We start from the raw sequence: 19,812 nt of genomic DNA, 5'->3' as shown, positions 1-19,812 counted from the left end.
TCTACACTGAGGAAACGAGATGCAAACTGGGCGACTACTTTGCTGAACACCTACCTTCTGTCTGTAAAAACTACCCTGAGCTTCCAGTTGCCTGCCATTTCGACACACCACCCTGTTCCCTGGTCACTATTTCTGTCTCAGGTTTGCTGCACTTCTCCAGCAAAACTCAACCCAAGCTGGAAGAACAGCACCTCGTTTTTCTGTGTGGGGACACTGCAGCCTTCAGGACTCAATATCGAGGTCAATAATTGTAGAACCTGATTACCACCTTCCATATCCTTTACCCGTCCTTGACCACCAGGCTCTGTCATGTCATGAGCTGCTTTCAGCCCAGCCAAGCCATTTTCATCTACTTATGGTTCCCATGATTAGCTTTTCTCCTTCTCTGGATCACCATTATCCATCCCTTTGTTTGCCTCACTATCTTTCTCCCTCTCTGGGCTCTATCTCCACTAATTGCCTGTTCCTTTACACCACCCCCAACCCCAACTTCAGCTTAAGTACCCCTCTTTCCTAGCTCCTACTAGCTGTGATGAAAGGCCACTAGACCTGAAACGCTAACTCGATTTCTGTCCATATTTGCTGCCAGACCCATTTATTTTCTCCAGTAATTTCTGTTTTTGTGGCCACACCTGTGTTATTGATTAAACGTGTCATATGAGGAGTGTTTGAGGATGCTGGGTCTGTCCTGAAAGTTTGGATGGATGAGGAGGTGTCTTATTGGCACCTGCAGAATACTGGGAGGCCCTAGATAGATTGGACATGAAGAAGATGTCTCCAGTAGCAGCAGAGACTAGGAACATAGAACAGACAGCACAGTATAAGCCCCTCAGCCCATGGAAGGCACAGAAACTGGGAAACTGAGGTCACAGCCTCAGATTGAGGGCACGACATTTAGAACTGAGATGGGGAAGAATTTCTTCCGGCAGAGGGTGGTGAATTTGTGGAAGACATTGCTGCAGAGGGCTATGGGGGCCAACTCATTGAGTGTCTTCAAGACAGAAATTGATATGTTCTTGATTAGTCAGGGATCCAGGGTTACAGGGAGAAGGCAGGAGAATGGGGCTCAGAAACATATCAACCATGATCAAATGGTGGAGCTAACTTGATGGGCTGAATGGCTTAATTCTGCTCTTACATCTTCTGGCCTTGAAGCACTGTCTTCCCACAACCAATGGGGAAGGGCAAGAGGTACTTTGTTACCCAAACACATTAATCCTGTTGTTGTGGTCTTCGTCAAATTTGATCACCACCTCAGTAACAATTTCAAATTCAGTCTGAGGGAGAGCAACCTGGGTCTCAAATCAGTGTCATAAACTTAATTAAGGGCAATTGTAGAGCGATGAAGAGTTGTCTGAAGTGTGTTGGGACTATAGACTAAGCAGCAGGTCTGTAAATAAGCAGGAGAAGATATTTAGACAGACATTTCATAACATTCAGCAAAAATATTTTTTGGTCAAAAGAAGGACTCGATAAGAATGACAAAGTAGCAGAAACTATTGGCAGTGCAGAGGATTCGGAATTTTTTTTAGAAACTACTAATTGATCACTAAACAGCTAACAAGGAGGGAGAAAATTGATTATGGAAGTAAATTAGCAAGAAATATGAAAATAAGTGTAGCTTATTTAAGACAGAAATTGATATGTTCTTGATTAGTAAGGGGATCAAAGGTTACAGGGTGAATGGGGATCAGAAACATGTCAAAAGAAAGAGAGTATATAAAAAGAAAGAGAGTAGCTAAAGTAATGTGAGACCTTTGGAAAATGAAACTGGGGAATTTATAATGAGGACAAGGAAATGACACATAATTTAACCCAACACTTTTGCATCAGTCATCAATGTGGAGGACACCATAAACATCTTAAAGAAATCAGATAAACAAGGCACTAATGGGAGGAAAGATCTATAACTCACAAGGGACAAAGTATTTGACAAACCAATGGAGCTAAAAGCAGATAGTCTCCAGGTCCTGATGGCCTGCACCAGGGGTTTTAAAGGAAGGAACCACAGAGATAGTCGAGGTATTGATTGAAATATTCCAGAACTCAGTGGATTTTGAGAGGGTTCTGGCAAACTGGGAACTTCTAACATCACAAGAAGGAAGGGAGACAGAAAACAGGGAATTATAAAGCAGTTTTCCTGATATTTGTCATTGAGAAAATACTAGAGTCCCTTATTAAGGGAAAGAGAAAGACATTTAGTTAAGCTTAACACAATCAGACAGAGTCAACATGGGTTTGTGAAAGAGAATTCATAAATGATAAATTTGCTAGAGTTCTTTGAGGTCACAATGGGAGGAATTGATAAGAGGGAACTAGTAGATGTACTTTATTTGGATTTGCAGGAGGCATTCAATGGAGTTCCATACTAAAGGTTATTGTATAAGACCAGAGCTCAGGGGATATGTTAGCATGGATTGAAGATTAGTTAACACACAGAAGGCAGAGAGTTGGGATAAATGGTCCTTTTTCACGTTGGAAATAAGGAACTGGTGGACTACCACAGGGATTAGTCTTCAGGCTTCAATTATTTACTTGGTTTATTAATCATTGGAGGAGGGGGCAGAGTGTCATGTATCCAAATTTGTTAGCAACACAAGTGAATGTTGCAGTGAGGGCATGAGGATTCGGAAAAGGGATAAAGATCAGTTGAGTGAGTGGGTATAAATTTGGCAGATGGGTTTAACTTCAGAAAGTGTGACGTTGTGGATGTTGGTGAGAAGAATCAAAAGGCTGACTATTAAATGGAGATAGACTCCAAAAAAGTGAGACACAGAGGGATCTGGGTGTTCTTGTGCATGAAAGACAAACAGTTGGCATGCTGGTGCAGCAAGGAGCCAAGAAGGCTAATGGAATGTTCGTCATTATTGGAGTTAGCAAGAACTGACGATACTGGAGTCAGAGTCAATACAGTGTGGAGCTGGAGGAACACAGCAGGTCAGGCAGCATCTGAGGAGCAGGAGAGTCAACTTTTCAGGCCTAGACCCCTTTATTGACCTTTATTGCTAGGGAGTTAGAGTTTAAAAATGGCAAAGTCTTCTTACATCTGCAAAGGATGTTGGTGAGACCACTCAGGCAGTACTGCGTACAGTTTTAGTCCTCATGTTTAAAAAAAAGGACATAATTAGATTGGAGACAGTTTGAAAGAGATCCACTAGCCTGATTTATGCATTCACGGGATGAGGGTGTCGCTGGCCAGGCAGCATTTATTGACCATCCCTAATTGCCAAGAGGGCAGTTAGGAGTCAACCACATTGCTGTGGGTTTGCAGTCACATGTTGGACAGACCAGGTAAGGATGGCAGCTTCCTTCCCTAAAGGGCATTAGTGATGATTCACAGTCATCATTAGACTCTTAGTTCCAGATATTGATTGAATTCAAATTCCACCATCTGCTGTGGTGGGATTTGAACCTGAGTCCCCAGAAGGTTGTCTGGGTCTCTGGATTAACAGTCCAGCAGTAATACCACTAGGCCATTGCCTCCCCACACTAGGGTTGAAGGGCTTGACTTATCAAGAATGGTGAAACAGTTTAGAAGTTTATTCATTGGAGTTCAGGAAAATGAGGGGTGATCTTATTGAATCATACAAGATTCTGAGGGGGTTTGACAGAGTTGATGCTGACAAGATGTTTCCACTAATGGAGGAATCTCGAATTTAGGGACATAGTTACAGAAGAAGGAAACACTTATCTCAAACTGAGATATTAGGAATTTCATTTCTCAGAGTAGGGAATGTCCAGAATTCTGTACCCGACAGTGCTCGGGAGGTTAGATCACTGTAAGTGTTTAAAGATGGAGGTGATGGATTTATGAGATCCTGTGGGCTGTGATGAGCTGGCACAAAAGACGAGTTGATGCCTGGGGCAGACCATCTTCATGATCTTCTAGAATGGGAGGGCAGGTCTAAAGGGCCGAATAGCCCGCTCCTGCCACTTTTCTCATGTTTTATGCCAACACTGCAAAATGTTGCTTGCTGCATTGGTGACAGTATTGAGTGTAGAAGTTGGGACATTGTGTTGTGGTTCTTCAGGACATTGGTGAGGCTGCTTTTGGAGTATTGTGCACAGGTCTAGTCGCCCAGCTACAGGAATATTATTATTAAACTGGAAATGGTGCAGGAAAGATTTACAAGGATGTTGCCAGGACTAGAGGTTTAAGTTAGGAGAGGTTGGATAGGCTGCAGTTTTTTCCTCCCTGAAGTGTTAGAGGCTGAGGGGTGACGTTATAGAGGTTTATAACATAATGAGGGGCATAGATAAGGTGAATATTAAAGTTATTTTCCCTTGAGTGGGGGAGTTCAAAACTAGAGGGCATAGGTTTAAGGTGAGAGGGGAAAAATTTAAAGGGGGTGTGAGAAGCAACTTTTTCACACAGAGAGTGCTTCGTAAGTAGAATGAACTGCTAGAGGAAATGGTAGATGCAGGTACAGTTACAACATTTAAAAGACATTTGGACAGGTAAATGGATAGGAAAGGTTTAGAAGGACATGGGCCAAAATGCAGGTAAGTGGGACTAGTTTAATTAGGGTAACATGGTCAGCATGGATGAGTTGGACTGAAGGGTCTGGCTCCATGCTGTATGACTCTGTGACACCCCAATGAAGTGACATCATTGGGTTAAAGCTGCTGGATATTTTTACCTTTATCTTTGATGAATGAGTGTCTTCAAAGAATAAGGAAAGGAACACAGACCTTGACCCATCCGTCCTCCCCAGACTGACCTGCACCCTCCCTACCTCCCCACCTACACTCACCTCTACTGGCTCCATCCCCGCCCCTTTAACTTGTCTGTCTCCTCTCCACCTATCTTCTCCTCTATCCATCTTCGATCCCACCCCCCCACACTCTCCCTATTTATTTCAGAATCCTCTCCCCATCCCCCTTTTCTGATGAAGGGTCTAGGCCCGAAACGTCAGCTTTTGTGCTCCTCTGATGCTGCTTATCCGGCTGTGTTCATCCAGCTCCACACCTTGTTATCTTGAATTCTCCAGCATCTGCAGTTCCCATTATCTCGGATACAATTATTGAGCCTTTTCTTCTGACCTCGCCTGCAGCAATGACCTGGAAATTAATCCTGTCTTTCCTGGAGATTCAAAGGCTCCCCTGGAGGGTTGGCAACTCAAACTGCTCATTATGTGAATACAGAATGATGGTCTCATTGGATTTAATCTTGTTTCTCCCGCAGGAGATTGTAGATTGGTTCAATGCCATTCGTGCTGTCCAGTTTCACTACTTACAAGTGGCATTTCCAGGGACAAGTGACCACGAGGTAAACTTCACTGACAACGCCTCTTGAGTATCCTAAATAAAAACCGAAAGAGCCGCGGACTCCGGACTAAATCAGAAACAAAAACAGAAGTTGCTGGAAAAGCTCAGCAGGTCTGGCAGCATCTGTGGAGAGAAATCAGAGTTAACGTTTTGGGTCCTGACCCGAGACATTAACTCTGACTTTTCTTCACAGACGCTGCCAGACCTGCTGAGCTTTTCCAGCAGCTTCCATTTTGCCTCAGATCCACCTCTGGTCTACAGTGAGGGTGTGCCCTTTGACCCTGTTAGCCTTAAGGACTATATTGAACTCCTTCTTGAAAATAAATAAATTTATTTTCCAACTTCTAATTCGACAGCTGAAGCACAAACTGACGAGGAACTTCCTGAAGGAAGGCTACATGGAGAAAACAGGACCCAAGGTAAGAGCGACCAGCATTTTCTTGTTATTGTTAAATAGCTTCAAGTTACCCAGTGCCTCGGTGGTTAGCACTGCAGCCTCACAGCATCAGGGACCCGGATTCAATTCCAGCCTCGGGCGACTGTCTGTGTGGAGTTTGCACATTCTCCCCGTGTCTGTGTGGGTTTCCTTCCACAGTCCAAAGATGTGCAGGTCAGGGTGGATTGGCCATGCTGAATTGCCCGTAGTGTTCAGAGTTGTGTAGCTCAAGTGGGTTATAGGGGGATGAGTCTGGGTGGGATGTACCAAGGGTTGGTGCAAACTTGTTGGGCTGAAAGGGCCTGTTTCCACACTGTAAGGATTTTCTTTTAATCACAACTGTCCACACCGCTGCCTAGAAACAGGAGAGGAGAGCCTCAAAACAGCACACTGTATCTCGCCAGATATACATGTCAATAAATCATTCACTAATCCATCATTCATTCATTCATGAGATAACAAGCTGTGGAGCTGGATGAACACAGCAGGCCAAGCTGCATCAGAGGAGCAGGGAGGCTGACCTTTCGGGACTAGATCCTTCTCCCTTAGGTGGAGATGAGTTCGGTGGGCAGGAACAGGTGGAGACAATGGGTCGACCAGGGCAGTCAGGTTTGTGGATTTTGGGAAAGAGACAGAAGCAGGTGGTGCGGGGTTGGGGAACAATGAGGTTGGAGGCTGTGGGTGGGAGGTCACCTGAGGTGATGAGATTGTGGATGGTTTGGCAGATGATGGTTTGGTGGTCGGGAGCTGGGGTCATGATCAAGGGGGTGGTAGGAGGAGGTGTCGGAGAGTTGGCGCCTGGCCTCAGCGATGTAGAGGTCAGTGCACCATACTACAACTGTCCCTTGTCCGCGGGTTTTATAGCGAGGTCAGGATTGGAGCGGAGGGAGCAGAGGACTGCATGTTCTGCGGGGGAGAGGTTGGAGTGGGTGAAAGGGGTGGAGACATTGAGGCGATTGATGTCTCGACAGCAGTTGGAGATGAAGAGGTCAAGGGAGGGTAGGAGGCATTGGGGTGGTCTCCAGAAGGAGAGGGTGTGTTGGAGGTGGAAGAAGGGGTCAGTCGAGGCAGGGTTAGGCTCACAGTTAGAGAAGTAAGCGCGGAAGTCGAGGCGGTGGAAAACTGCTCAACATCCAAATGTGACCGGTATTCTTTGATGTGTGGGTGGAGGGGGACAAAGGTGAGCCCTTTGCTGAGGACTGACCATTCGTCCTTAGTAAGGGGGAGGTCGGGGGGTTGGTGAAGGCTCGGCAGGGCTGGGTGCTGCAATCTCCTCTGCAGCTACTGACTGTGGAGATGGTGGGCAGGGCGACCTTGGCGTTGGGCGGAGTTGCATCGGCGTGGGCAGTGGGCGGAGTTTCATCGGTGGTGGGCAGAGCAGTGTAGATGTTAGCAGCCGCGGTGTCGATGGCGCTCGCTGTCCCGGAAGCGGCGTATCCGGCAGCGGAGGATGTGACGTCATCCGTGGGTGCTCTGACAGCGGTCACATGGCCAATGGCAGAGAGCGGGTTGTGGGGAAGGTCCTGGGTAGGGTTGGGAATCGGGGGGTGGAGGAAGAGATAATGGGAAGTGCAGATGCTGGAGAATCCGAGATGACAAGGTGTGGAGCTGGATGAACACAGCAGGCCAAGCAGCATCTTAGGAGCACAAAAGCTGACATTTCGGGCCTAGACCTATCAGCTTTTCTGATGAAGGGTCTAGGCCCAAAACGTCAGCTTTTGTGCTCCTAAGATGCTGCTTGGCCTGCTGTGTTCATCCAGCTCCACACCTTGTTATCTGAGAGGTGAAGAAACCCCATTTTGGGTGGTAGGCACCAGTATGTTTACTGTACTTGTGGTTTTTGGATTCCAAGAAAGCTGAGTAGAATTGTGCATTCAGGTTGTGGTTCCTACAAAGAATAAAAAACAGGAGAGGCCCTTTGCCAGTCCACATTCATTCCCAGCTATAAGCACAGATTCCCATTCTCCTAAATAAAAACCAAAAGCACTGCAGATGCTGTAAATCAGGAACAAAAACAGAAGTTGCTGGAAAAGCTCAGCAGGTCTGGCAAGATTTATGGAGAAAAAAATCATAGTTAACATTTCGGGTCCAATGACCCTTCCCCAGACCTGATGTAGCTGGGAAAATGTCGGTTTTTATGCTGAAAATAGGGATGGGATAGGGAGTAAACGACAGGATCAAGCCTGTTACCCGTGGGATCTTCTTGTACTCAAAATGGCTGCCAAAATCCACAATAACAATGCTAATCAAACGTGATTTAAGGCTTGTGAATTGTAAAACTCCCACTCTTTACAAGAACCTCTTTTTAAAGATGCTCTGTCTTTGAGACCTGGGTTTGATGGCTCCTGTCATTGACTGGATCACCATCAGTTTTAGTCACAGCTCTACGCTGATGAATCATCTCCTTGTTATACAGGCATTCTGTGAGGACTGAGTATATTTCAGGAAATAAGAAAGGTGCTTGTGTGATCTCATCCCAACCATCGGTGGTTACAGGAGACAGAAATTCACACACACACTCACACCTTCTGTCAAATAAACACTCACACTCAGGAATCCCACAGTGCAGAAAGAGGACATTCGGCCCATTCAGTCTGCACCAACCTTCCGAAGAGCATCTCACCCAGTCCCCCATAAGCCTTCATTTCCCACAGTGAATCCACCTGGAAAATTGGAGCACCTGGAAGAAATCCAAAGGTGAGAATGTTTCAAAGGGCTGAATGGCCTAATTCCTGCTCCTATGTCTTATGGTCAGACAGTTGCCCGAGGCTGGAATCAAAACCAGGTCCCCTGGTGCTGTGAGGCAGCAGTGCTAACCACTAAGCCACCATGCTGCAGGCTCTCCAACACATACTTTCTCACTGTCTCTCCCTGTCTCTCTGTCTCTCTCTCTCGCACACTCTGTCACACACATCCTGTCTCTCTCACACAGTATTTTACACACAAATTCTCACATGCCCTCCATCTCTCTCACACACATACACATGCTCATACACACACGCACACGTAATGTGCGGAATTTTGAAGAAAATTCCATTTTACTGTATTTTCCTGCCCTGTATGTTTGAAATTCTCACTGCTACCATATTCAGCAATTTATGATCTCAGATTCATGACTAGTTCCCTGTGTTAGGTGCACAGACAATTACTTAATCAACAAACTGAAGAGCATTGTGGTTAATGTTCTGGATTTTAAATTTATACAAAGCTGAGAAGGACTGGTAATATATTTGTAACGCACCTTTTAGGTTGTCAGGCCCATTCCACTGGTGAGTGAATGTGGTGAAGTGCAGAGCTGTGATGGGGTCTGTTGGCCGTATAATCACCTCAGTCTCGCTGCAGCATTCTGCTTTGGCTGTTTGGCATGTATATGTATTGTAGCTTTATCAGGTTGGCATTTCGGTTTCGACATCCCTGGTGCTTAAAGTTTTAGTAAAGATCTGTAGCTTGGGTTTTGGGTGAGGTTGTTGACCTGCTCGCCGAACTGGCTTGCTCTTGTTCAGACATTTCACCACCTAGATGGTGTCACCGAGCACGGTGACGAAACACCAAAACAAAAACAAGCCAGCTCGGCTAGCAACTCAACACCCTCCCCCCCGGTGCTGTTCCTGGCCTGTCTCCATTGAACCAACAGGTGATTGGTCAGCTTGAGGGGAATAGTGGGGTGGGCAGGGGGAGTAGGGGCAGCGGTAAGAGAGCGATGAGGTTTCAGATTATGATTGTCTTTGACTGATAGCCCACTGCATCTCACGGTTCCCCAGTTGTGAGCTGTTGAATCGGTTCAAAACTCATCCCATTCGGCAGAGAGGGAGTGCCACGCAACACAGGGGGTGCCCCCAGTGTGACACAGCACAGGGGGTGCTCCCAGTGAGATGCAGCACAGGGGGTGCTCCCAGTGTGACACAGCACAGGGGGTGCCCTCAGTGTGACACAGCACAGGGGGTGCACTCAGTGTGACACAGCACAGGGGGTGCCCACAGTGTGACACAGCACAGGGGGTGCACTCAGTGTGACACAGCACAGGGGGTGCACTCAGTGTGACACAGCACAGGGGGTGCTCCCAGTGTGACACAGCACAGGGGGTGCCCCCAGTGTGACACAGCACAGGGGGTGCACTCAGTGTAACACAGCACAGGGGGTGCCCTCAGTGTGACAAAGCACAGGGGGTGCCCCCAGTGTGACAAAGCACAGGCGGTGCCCTCAGTCTGACACAGCACAGGGGGTGCACTCAGTGTAACACAGCACAGGGGGTGCCCTCAGTGTGACACAGCACAGGGGGTGGCCCTAGTGTGACACAGCACAGGGGGTGCCCTCAGTGTGACAAAGCACAGGGGGTGCCCCCAGTGTGACAAAGCACAGGCGGTGCCCTCAGTCTGACACAGCACAGGGGGTGCACTCAGTGTAACACAGCACAGGGGGTGCCCTCAGTGTGACACAGCACAGGGGGTGGCTCTAGTGTGACACAGCACAGGGGGTGCCCTCAGTGTGACAAAGCACAGGGGATGCCCTCAGTGTGACACAACACAGGGGGTGCCCTCAATCTGACACAGCACAGGCGGTGCCCTCAGTCTGACACAGCACAGGGGTGCCCCCAGTGTGACACAACACAGGGGGTGCCTCCAGTGTGACACAGCACAGGGGGTGCCCCCAGTGTGACACAATACACGGGGTGCCCTCAGTGTGACACAGCACAGGGGGTGCCCTCAGTGTGACACAGCACAGGGGTGCCCCCAGTGTGACACAACACAGAGGGTGCTCCCAGTGTGACACAGCACAGGGGGTGCTCTCAGTCTGACACAGCACAGGGGGTGCTCCCAGTGCGACACAGCACAGCGGGTGCTCCCAGTGTGACACAGCACAGGGGGTGCCCTCAGTGTGACACAGCACAGGGGGTGCCCTCAGTGCGACACAGCACAGCGGGTGCCCTCAGTGTGACACAGCACAGGGGGTGGCCCCAGTGTGACACAGCACAGGGGGTGCCCTCAGTGTGACACAGCACAGGGGGTGCTCCCAGTGCGACACAGCACAGGGGGTTCTCCCAGTGTGACACAGCACAGGGGGTGCCCTCAGTGTGACACAGCACAGGCGGTGCCCTCAGTGTGAAAGCAGGTAATTTTTCCCCACAGGGGCAGTTCATTGGCCACCCACACTGAATACTATCTGTGGCAGGTTGGAATGAGGGTGTGTACATTTCTCCCTGATGTTGGTTCTAACGTCTGTGCCCTTTAGACCGTGACCAGCATGCTGCGTGGTGCAGCTGTCAAGCCACTCTCGCTGATGGACACCGAAGTGCCCCACTCAGAGTACATTTTGGCCCCCTCAGTGTTGCGCCCACCCTCGTTGAGTTCTATATGGTGGAGCACTGCCTCGTTAGGCCAGGGGAGGAAGGCACATTCCCTGATAATCAGCAGAAGGTTGATGCTGGTTACAGGATAAATATTAGGCCTGGATACCAGGGATACTCCATTGCGCTTCTTTGAACTAACACCCTGGGATGTTCGATGTCCACCTGAGAGGTATCTCTGACAGTGCGGCACTCCCTCAGCACTGCACTGGGAGTGTCAGCCTAGATGATAGTATCGAGCCTCAAGTTTACCTCAGGCAGAGATCGGTATAATGTTCACTATGTGGAGCAGGATCTGCCCATTTGTAACACCCCGACCCTCCTGATACTGAGCCTGTAGCATCCAACAATGAACAGGAGCCGAATCCCAACAGCAGGGCAATGGGACTCTGTACAGCCCATCTAGAGTTACACTATGATATGTCAGCAACTGGTTAAACAACAAAGCTCACCCACTTTTCCTTGCTCCAAGCAAACCGAAGGTTTCAAGAAACGATGGTTTACACTGGATCATCGACGCCTGATGTACTACAAAGACCCTCTGGTATGTAATTCTCTGGGCAGCCCTAGATAGAGGCTGTGGTCCCTCTCTCTTACTCAGTCTCATGTTTTCTCACACACTGTCTCACTCCTTCCATATCCCCGACTCATTCTCCCTTTCTCTCTCTCTCACTTTCTCTCACTCTCTCTGTACCCCTGACTCTCACTGTCACTTTCTCTCTCACACACACTCTCACACTCTCTCTGTATCCCCGACTCCCACTCTCCCTTTCTCTCAAACACACCCTCACACTCTCACTGTATCCATGACTCTCACTCTCCCTTTCTCTCACACACACACTCACTCTCTCTGTATCCCAGACTCTCACTCTCCCTTTCTCTCTGACACTGTCAGTCTCTCTGTATCACCCTTTCACGCTTTCTGTCACAGTCTGTGTATCTCTGTCCCTCACTTTTTCTCTCACACCTGCACATTCTCTGTGTCTCTGTCTCTCTGTCTCTCTCTCTCCCCCCGCTTTCTGTCTCTGTATCACCCTATCACACTATATCTCAAATAAGCTGTACCTCTGTCTCTCACTCTTTTTTTCATAGTCCCATTCTCATACTCAGTTTGTCTCATTCGACGTGAATCAATCTCACACTTACTGCCCCAATCTTTCTGTTGTATTCTGTTTTCCATTTGCTTGCCCTCTCTGACCTCATGACGTGCTCTCACATTCTCTTTGCTCACTCTGCCGATCATTGTCTCCCTTCCTTCTTTCTCACTGTGACTATTTCCCTCAAAGCCAATCTTTTCATTGGACTGTCCCTGTTTAGCATTGGTGGAGGGGTGGATGTAAATGGCTTTGAAATGCAGCTGTTGGTGGCATTTCGCCAGCCCCTAATGACACACTGGGGAAACTGGCTCAAGGCGTCGGTGCAGGAGGCAGGTGAGATCAAGGCTCCAAGGATTGGGGACAGACTGGAAAGAGTTAACTAGGCCAGAGATAACACAGTGTAGAGCTGGATGAACACAGCAGGTCAGGCAGCATCAGAGGAGCAGGAAAGCTGATGTTTCGGATCAGGACTCTTGAGTGGCAGAATGGCCAGTTCTGGGCCAGTGCACTTTATCGTGCAACTGAAGCGAGCAAATTAAGGTTTTTACAGTAATTCAAATAGTGAGACAGGCGAATGCTGAGGTTTGGTTCCTGTGCAGAAAAGGATGTTGTGTGGGTTTCTGCGTTGCGTTTGTGGGGCTGAGTTTAGAGCTGTCACATTGCACAATTGGTGGGAGGTGATCGCCTCGGTGTGTTATTGCTGGACTGTTAATCCTGAGACGCAAGTCATGTTCTAGAGACCTGGGCTCAATGATAGATGCTGGAATCTGAATTAATACAAATCTGGAACTAAGAGTCTAATGATGACCATGAAACCATTGTTAATTGTCAGGAGAACCCATCCAATTCACTAATGGCCTTTAGGGAAGGAAACTGCCATCCTTACCTGGTCTGGCCTACAGGTGACTCCAGACCCACAGCAATGTGGTTGACTCTTAACTGCCCTCTGGGCAATTAGGAATGGGCAATAAATGCTAGCCTGGCCCGTAAAACACATGTTCCATGAATGAATTCCCTATTTGAAAAAGAAGTCTCCATGCCTTTTGTCCTGAGCTCACGAATGTCAATGAGGAACCAGTCAAATTCCAGGGTATTGTATTCAGTACTGAGCAATACACTTACAGTCATAGAGCTGTACAGCATGGAAACAGACCCTTCAGTCCAAGCTGTCCATGCCGACCAGATATCCTCAATTAATCCAGCCCCATTTGCCAGCATTTGGCCCATATCCCTCTGAACCCTTCCTATTCATGTACCCATCCTGATGCCTTTTAAATGCTGTAACTGTACCAGCCTCCACCACTTCCTCTGGCAGCGCATTCCATACACGCACCACCCTCTGCGTGAAAAAGTGCCTCCTTAGGCCCCTTTTAAATCTTTCCCCTCTCACCTTAAACCTATGCCCCTCTAGTTTCGGACTCCCCCCACACTCAGGGAAAAAGACCCTGGCTATTCACCCTATCCATGCCCCTCATGATTTTATAAACCGCTGTAAGGTCATCCCTCAGCCTCCAATGCTCAAAGGAAAATAGCCCCAGCCTATTCAGCCCCTCCCTGTGTTATAAATCCTCCAACCCTGGCAACATCCTTGTAAATCTTTTCTAAATCCTTTCAAATTTCACTTCTGGAAGGATGTAGAAATCTTGGAGAGGGTGGGGACAGGGGGTAGTGCTGGGGGAGGGGAGATTAACCAGAATGGCTCAGGGTAGAGGCAATTCTGTTACATGGCAAGACCCTAGAAGCTGGGCGTGTTCAGTCTGGTGGGTACAGGCTGAAGGGGAAATTGGACAAAAGCCATTCAAAAATCACCAAGATAGACACTGCTTACTATACCTGAGTGGTCAGAACAGACGGAAGGTTATTGACAAAGGATCAAGACTGGCAGGAAGCGGAATTATTTTTACTCATCCCAGTTGTGAAGTTGTGGAATACACAGCCAGAAAGGCCAGTGAGAGGCAATCCCGTGGTGACTCTGAAACTGGGTATTGTATCATTATGTCGAAGGGGGTTCATCCGAAAGGCCATGGGGAAGGAGTGGGGACTGGGCAGTAGGACTCATAGAACATAGAACATAGAACAGTACAGCACAGAACAGGCCCTTCAGCCCACAATGTTGTGCCGACCATTGATCCTCATGTATGCACCCTCAAATTTCTGTGACCATATGCATGTCCAGCAGTCTCTTAAATGTCCCCAATGACCTTGCTTCCACAACTGCTGCTGGCAACGCATTCCATGCTCTCACAACTCTCTGCGTAAAGAACCCGCCTCTGACATCCCCTCTATACTTTTCTCCAACCAGCTTAAAACTATGACCCCTCGTGTTAGCCATTTCTGCCCTGGGAAATAGTCTCTGGCTATCAACTCTATCTATGCCTCTCATTATCTTGTATACCTCAATTAGGTCCCCTCTCCTCCTCCTTTTCTCCAGTGAAAAAAGTCCGAGCTCAGTCAACCTCTCTTCATAAGATAAGCCCTCCAGTCCAGGCAGCATCCTGGTAAACCTCCTCTGAACCCTCTCCAAAGCATCCAAATCTTTCCTATAATAGGGCGACCAGAACTGGACGCTGTATTCCAAGTGCGGTCTAACCAAAGTTTTATAGAGCTGCAACAAGATCTCACGACTCTTAAACTCAATCCCCCTGTTAATGAAAGCCAAAACACCATATGCTTTCTTAACAACCCTGTCCACTTGGGTGGCCATTTTCAGGGATCTAAGTATCTGCACACCAAGATCCCTCTGTTCCTCCACGCTGCCAAGAATCCTATCCTTAATCCTGTACTCAGCTTTCAAATTCGACCTTCCAAAATGCATCACCTCGCATTTATCCAGGTTGAACTCCATCTGCCACCTCTCAGCCCATCTCTGCATCCTGTCAATGTCCCGCTGCAGCCAACAACATCCCTCTATACTGTCAACGACACCTCTGACCTTTGTGTCGTCTGCAAACTTGCTGACCCATCCTTCAATCCCCTCATCCAAGTCATTAATAAAAATTACAAACAGTAGAGGCCCAAGGACAGAGCCCTGTGGAACTCCACTCACCACTGACTTCCAGGCAGAATATTTTCCTTCTACTATCACTCGCTGTCTTCTGTTGGCCAGCCAATTCTGTATCCAGACAGCTAAGTTCCCCTGTATCCCATTCCTCCTGACCTTCCGAATGAGCCTACCGTGGGGAACCTTATCAAATGACTCATTGGATAAAAGGGGAAATGTGAGCTCCTAAAACCGCGAGTCACCGGCATGAGACCGTATTCATGGGCCTTTGTGTGTGAAATCTCCACAGGATGCATTTGCCAAGGGTGAGGTCTTCATTGGCAGCAGTGACAACGGGTACCTGGTCAAAGAGGGTCTTTCCCCGGGCGCCCAGAGCAGTCCAGGATGGCAGTATGGCATCACCATAGTAACGCCAGACCGGGACTTCCTGTTCACGTGTGAGACAGAAAGCGAGCAGCAACAGTGGATGGCAGCCTTCAACAGTGTGATCAGTCAACAGATGTCACCCCAGGAATATACAAGTATGTTTCCCCCACTTGCTTCCCCAATGTATCCTTACATGCTCCTTAACCCCAACCCTCTCATTAATCCAGCTTCTATCATAGAATCCCCATGGTGTGGAAGCAGGCTGTTTGGTCCATCGAGTCCACACTGACCCTCCAAAGAGTGCCCCACCGAGACCCCCCACCCTCACCTTTATCCCTGTAGTGCTGCATTCCCCATGGCTGATCCCCATGGGGAATGGTGGGGTGGGGGTTGAAGGGGGTGATGTGGGGGTGAAGGAGGGTGGGATGGGGTGGTTGAAGGAGGCTGGGTGGGGGTTGAAGGAGGGTGGGGTGGGGGTTGAAGGAGGGTGGAGTGGGGGGTTGAAGGAGGATGGGGTGGCGTGTGAAGGAGGCTGGGGTGGGTGGTGAAGGAGGGTGGGGTGGGGGTGAAGGAGAATAAAGAAATGATTGTGTGGGGTTCTTTCTCAGTCGAGTTCATGACTACCTTTTCCTTTTCAGTGGAAGCCAACTTCAAACACAGACGATAAAGCGCCAAAAAAGCTGACCTCCAACCTTTAACTTCTGACCTCAGCTTTACAGACAAGTTACAACACAATGTCGTTGCTATGGTGCTGGAAGATGAGAAACTTCCCATGTTTACCAGCGACTCAGTTTAGTCAGAGAGTGCAAGGCATTTCCCCTGTGATCTTGGCTTCATCCACTGGCAGCAGGCCTCTGGGAATGTTCTAGAATGTACATCGCTCAGCCACGTTGAGGGTTCTGGTTCCAGCGTGGATCTGAGCTGACTCATCTTCAGGGATTGAACAGACAATGCAGGAACCAACTTGGATGAAACAGAAACGTTCCACCATCTATTGGACAGAGAGCTTACTGTACCGTCCTGTCAAGGAGATCGACATGCCAAGGGACTCTCTGATAATCCCGCCACCGTGACACAAATACTCAGCAGAACAGTTTGTCCATTGGGACTAATCTAGGGACATAATAGATTGGAAACGGGGAAAAACTAGAATAATGGAAAGGCATTCTTTTGCCAATTAGCTGAGGCGCATTTGTAAGGACAGTGTAGAGGAAGCTTTACTCTGCATCTAACCCTGTGCTGTCCCTGCCCTGGGAGTGTTTGATGGGGGACAATGTGGAGGGAGCTTTACTCTGTATCTAACTATGTGCTGTCCCTGTCCTGGGGAGTGATCGATGGGGTTCAGTGTAGAGGGAACATTGCTTTGGATCTAATAGTAAAACCAAGCTGGGTGCAGGTAGACCTGTTGTACAAAGAACAATGCAAATTACAGCATAGGAACAGGCCCTTCGGCCCTCCAAGCCTGTGCTGTTGTCTTGTACATTGTCCCTTAGTTTGAATGTTTGTCTCATGCTCCCCACCAAGCTGCACTCCTTTGTTTGTCGCACAGCCAGTGGACCATTGAGCCTCCTGCCATTGCATATTATGTATTTCTGTAGCTTCTGTGATATGTTGACAGTTAGCTCAGTTGGCTGAATGGCTGGTTTGTAAAGGCAGAGTGATGCCAATGGCATGAGTTCAAACCCTACACTGGCCAAGCTTACCATGATGGTCTCACCCCTCACTAGGGACCTAGTGACCCTCAGGTTAAGCCACCTCCAGTCATCTCTCTTATTAGAGAGTAGGACAATGACAGCTGTATGTTTTTGGTTTGGTGAGGATCTGCACTGTAGTTGTTGCTCACCAGGGGATGTTGTGGATCTCCTTGACCCTAACCCAATCATTTACAATCACCAGTTGACCCTAGGTCCTTTAATCCCTCACAGCGGAGGCTAGAGTGCCATTAGTCTGGAAGCTTAAACTAGAAGTGTGTTTGTTTCCGCAATACTGGCATTCCCTCTCTCTCTCCTTATCAATGGCAGCATCTACCACGTGTCGTATTTCTGATCATCCCGTCACCATTCACAAATTTCTCAAGCAACTTCAGGCAGCTACAGGGATACCTCAGGTGGCCAAGCTCAGGAGAAATGCTGCTCTCTGAACGGTCAACACTCTTCATGAAAACATTAACTGCTTCTTTAGAATATATTAAATGTTCAATTAAAAACACAATCTCCCACCAACCTCCATGGAGAAAAAGAAACAGAACGGTAATGAGTTTTATTTTAAGTGTGACAATGTCAATGCAACTAATTTACACCATCCAATATAAAATAGTGCTGGAGTCAAACAGTATTTACACAGTGCGCAGTTAGGTTCCGGAATAGGGCCCCTGAGACTGTATACAAGGCAGATTCAGTCAGAAGGGGATTGGATTATTAACTGAAAGGGAAGGGGGTACAGTGGAAATGGCAGGGAAGTGGCATTAGGGGAATTGCTCTTGTTGAGAGCTGGCGTGGCCAAAATGGACCAAATAGCCTTTGTCTCCATGTAAACTTGGGCGGCACGGTGGCTCAGTGGTTAGCACTGCAGCCTCACAGCGCCAGGGACCTGGGTTCAATTCCCACCTCGGGTAACTGTCTGTGTGGAGTTTGCACGTTCTCCCCGTGTCTGCGTGGGTTTCCTCCGGGTGCTCCGGTTTCCTCCCACAGTCCAAAGATGTGCAGGCTAGGTGGATTGGCTATGCTAAATTGCCCGTAGTGTTCAGGGTTGTGTGGGTTATAGGGGGATGGGTCTGGGTGGGATGCTTCAAGGGGCAGTGTGGACTTGTTGGGCCGAAAGGCTTGTTTCCACATTGTAGGGAATCTAATCTACACATTCTATGATTCATTCGTGAGTTTCCCCTGGTGTTTTCCTGCAATATCCTCCGACTCACAAAACAATACCCAGCTGACCTCCCACTGGATATCACAGTTAAACTCAATGATGGAGTCCAGCATTCTGGTCCCGTTCTGAAGGGGCGCTGAACCCAAAATGTTAATTCCAATTTCTCTCCAGAGGTTCTGAGCTTTTTCAGCAATTTCTGATTTCCAGCATCCGGCGTTTTTTGACCAGTCCTCTGGTTCTGGATTTGTTGACAGCTCCTGAGCTATTGACGGGGCCTCAGTTCTTTTATGTTGAACCCTTCAAACCTCTGGAACACTCTCTACCTGGAATGTTCTTGATCCCTGTGGAAATAAACCTTGAGGCCCTTCAGCCCCTCATCTCCCTCCTGAACCAGAACGTCCTGGGATCAGCCCTGGAAGTGATAATCCGGTGAAGCGCAGCACTGTTGGAGATGCCATCTCTGAGTGAAATGTTACACAGGGGGCCAATTATACCCTTTCTGGTGGAGGGAAAAGACCCCCCCATCCCCGGCCAGTATTGGGGAGGGCAAGCGGGCGGCACGGTAGCTCAGTGGTTAGCACTGCAGCCTCACAGCACCAGGGACCCGGGTTCGATTCCAGCCTCGGGCAACTGTCTGTGTGGAGTTTGCACATTCTCCCCATGTCTGCATGGGTTTCCTCCGGGTGCTCCGGTTTCCTCCCACAGTTCAAAGATGTGCAGGCTAGGTGGATCAGCCATGCTAAATTGCCCATAGTATTCAGCGGTGTGTGGGTCACAGGGGGATGGGTCTGGGTGGGATGCTGCATGGGGCAGTGTGGACTTGTTGGGCCAAAGGGCCTGTTCCCACACTGCAGAGAATCTAATAGGGGAGTTCAGGGGTGTGCCGCAGGGTCCATAAGACCATAAAACATAGGAGTGGAAGTAAGACCATTCAGCCCATCAAGTCCACTCCGCCATTTAAATCATGGCTGATGGGCATTTCAACTCCACTTCCCTGCACTCTCCCTGTAGCCCTTGAACCCTTGTGAAATCAAGAATTTGTCAATCTCTGCCTTGAAGGCATCCAACGTCCCGACCTCCACTGCACTCCGTGGCAATGAATTCCACAAGTCCACCACACTCTGGCTGAAGAAATGTCGACTCATTTCAGTTTTAAATTTACCTCCTCTAATTTTAACGCTGTGCCCACGGGTCCTAGTCTCCCCGCCCAGCGGAAACAACTTCCCAGCGTCCACCCTTTCTAAGTCATGCATTATCTTTTAAGTTTCTATTAGATCTCCCCTCAACCTTCTAAACTCTAAACTCTCAATCTCAGGATCCTTAGTCGCTCATTGTACGGGTCAGTGGTCATCCCTCAACCAACACGATGAGAAACAGGCCAACTGTTCGTTATCACATCGCAGTTTGTAGGACCTGGCTGTCTGCACTGGCTCTA

At 48.5% G+C, this 19,812-nt stretch overlaps 1 protein-coding gene across 1 annotated transcript in view; it reads left to right on the top strand.

Annotated features, from left to right (window-relative positions):
• The window catches only part of zgc:92360 (uncharacterized protein LOC436988 homolog), a 71,721-nt gene extending 53,992 nt beyond the window's left edge, over positions 1-17,729 (top strand). Inside the window, exons 7-11 of the mRNA XM_048521266.2 lie at positions 5,186-5,269; positions 5,625-5,687; positions 11,521-11,592; positions 15,436-15,667; positions 16,151-17,729. Coding sequence (XP_048377223.1) covers positions 5,186-5,269; positions 5,625-5,687; positions 11,521-11,592; positions 15,436-15,667; positions 16,151-16,179 — 480 coding nt within the window. The 3' untranslated portion in view covers positions 16,180-17,729. The remainder of the gene's footprint in view (positions 1-5,185; positions 5,270-5,624; positions 5,688-11,520; positions 11,593-15,435; positions 15,668-16,150) is intronic.
• Positions 17,730-19,812: the final 2,083 nt, after the last annotated feature.

The sequence above is a fragment of the Stegostoma tigrinum genome, chromosome 38, assembly GCF_030684315.1.
Source record: "Stegostoma tigrinum isolate sSteTig4 chromosome 38, sSteTig4.hap1, whole genome shotgun sequence".
In the NCBI taxonomy this organism is placed as follows: domain Eukaryota; kingdom Metazoa; phylum Chordata; class Chondrichthyes; order Orectolobiformes; family Stegostomatidae; genus Stegostoma; species Stegostoma tigrinum.
This window is presented reverse-complemented; position numbering and strand designations above follow the sequence as displayed.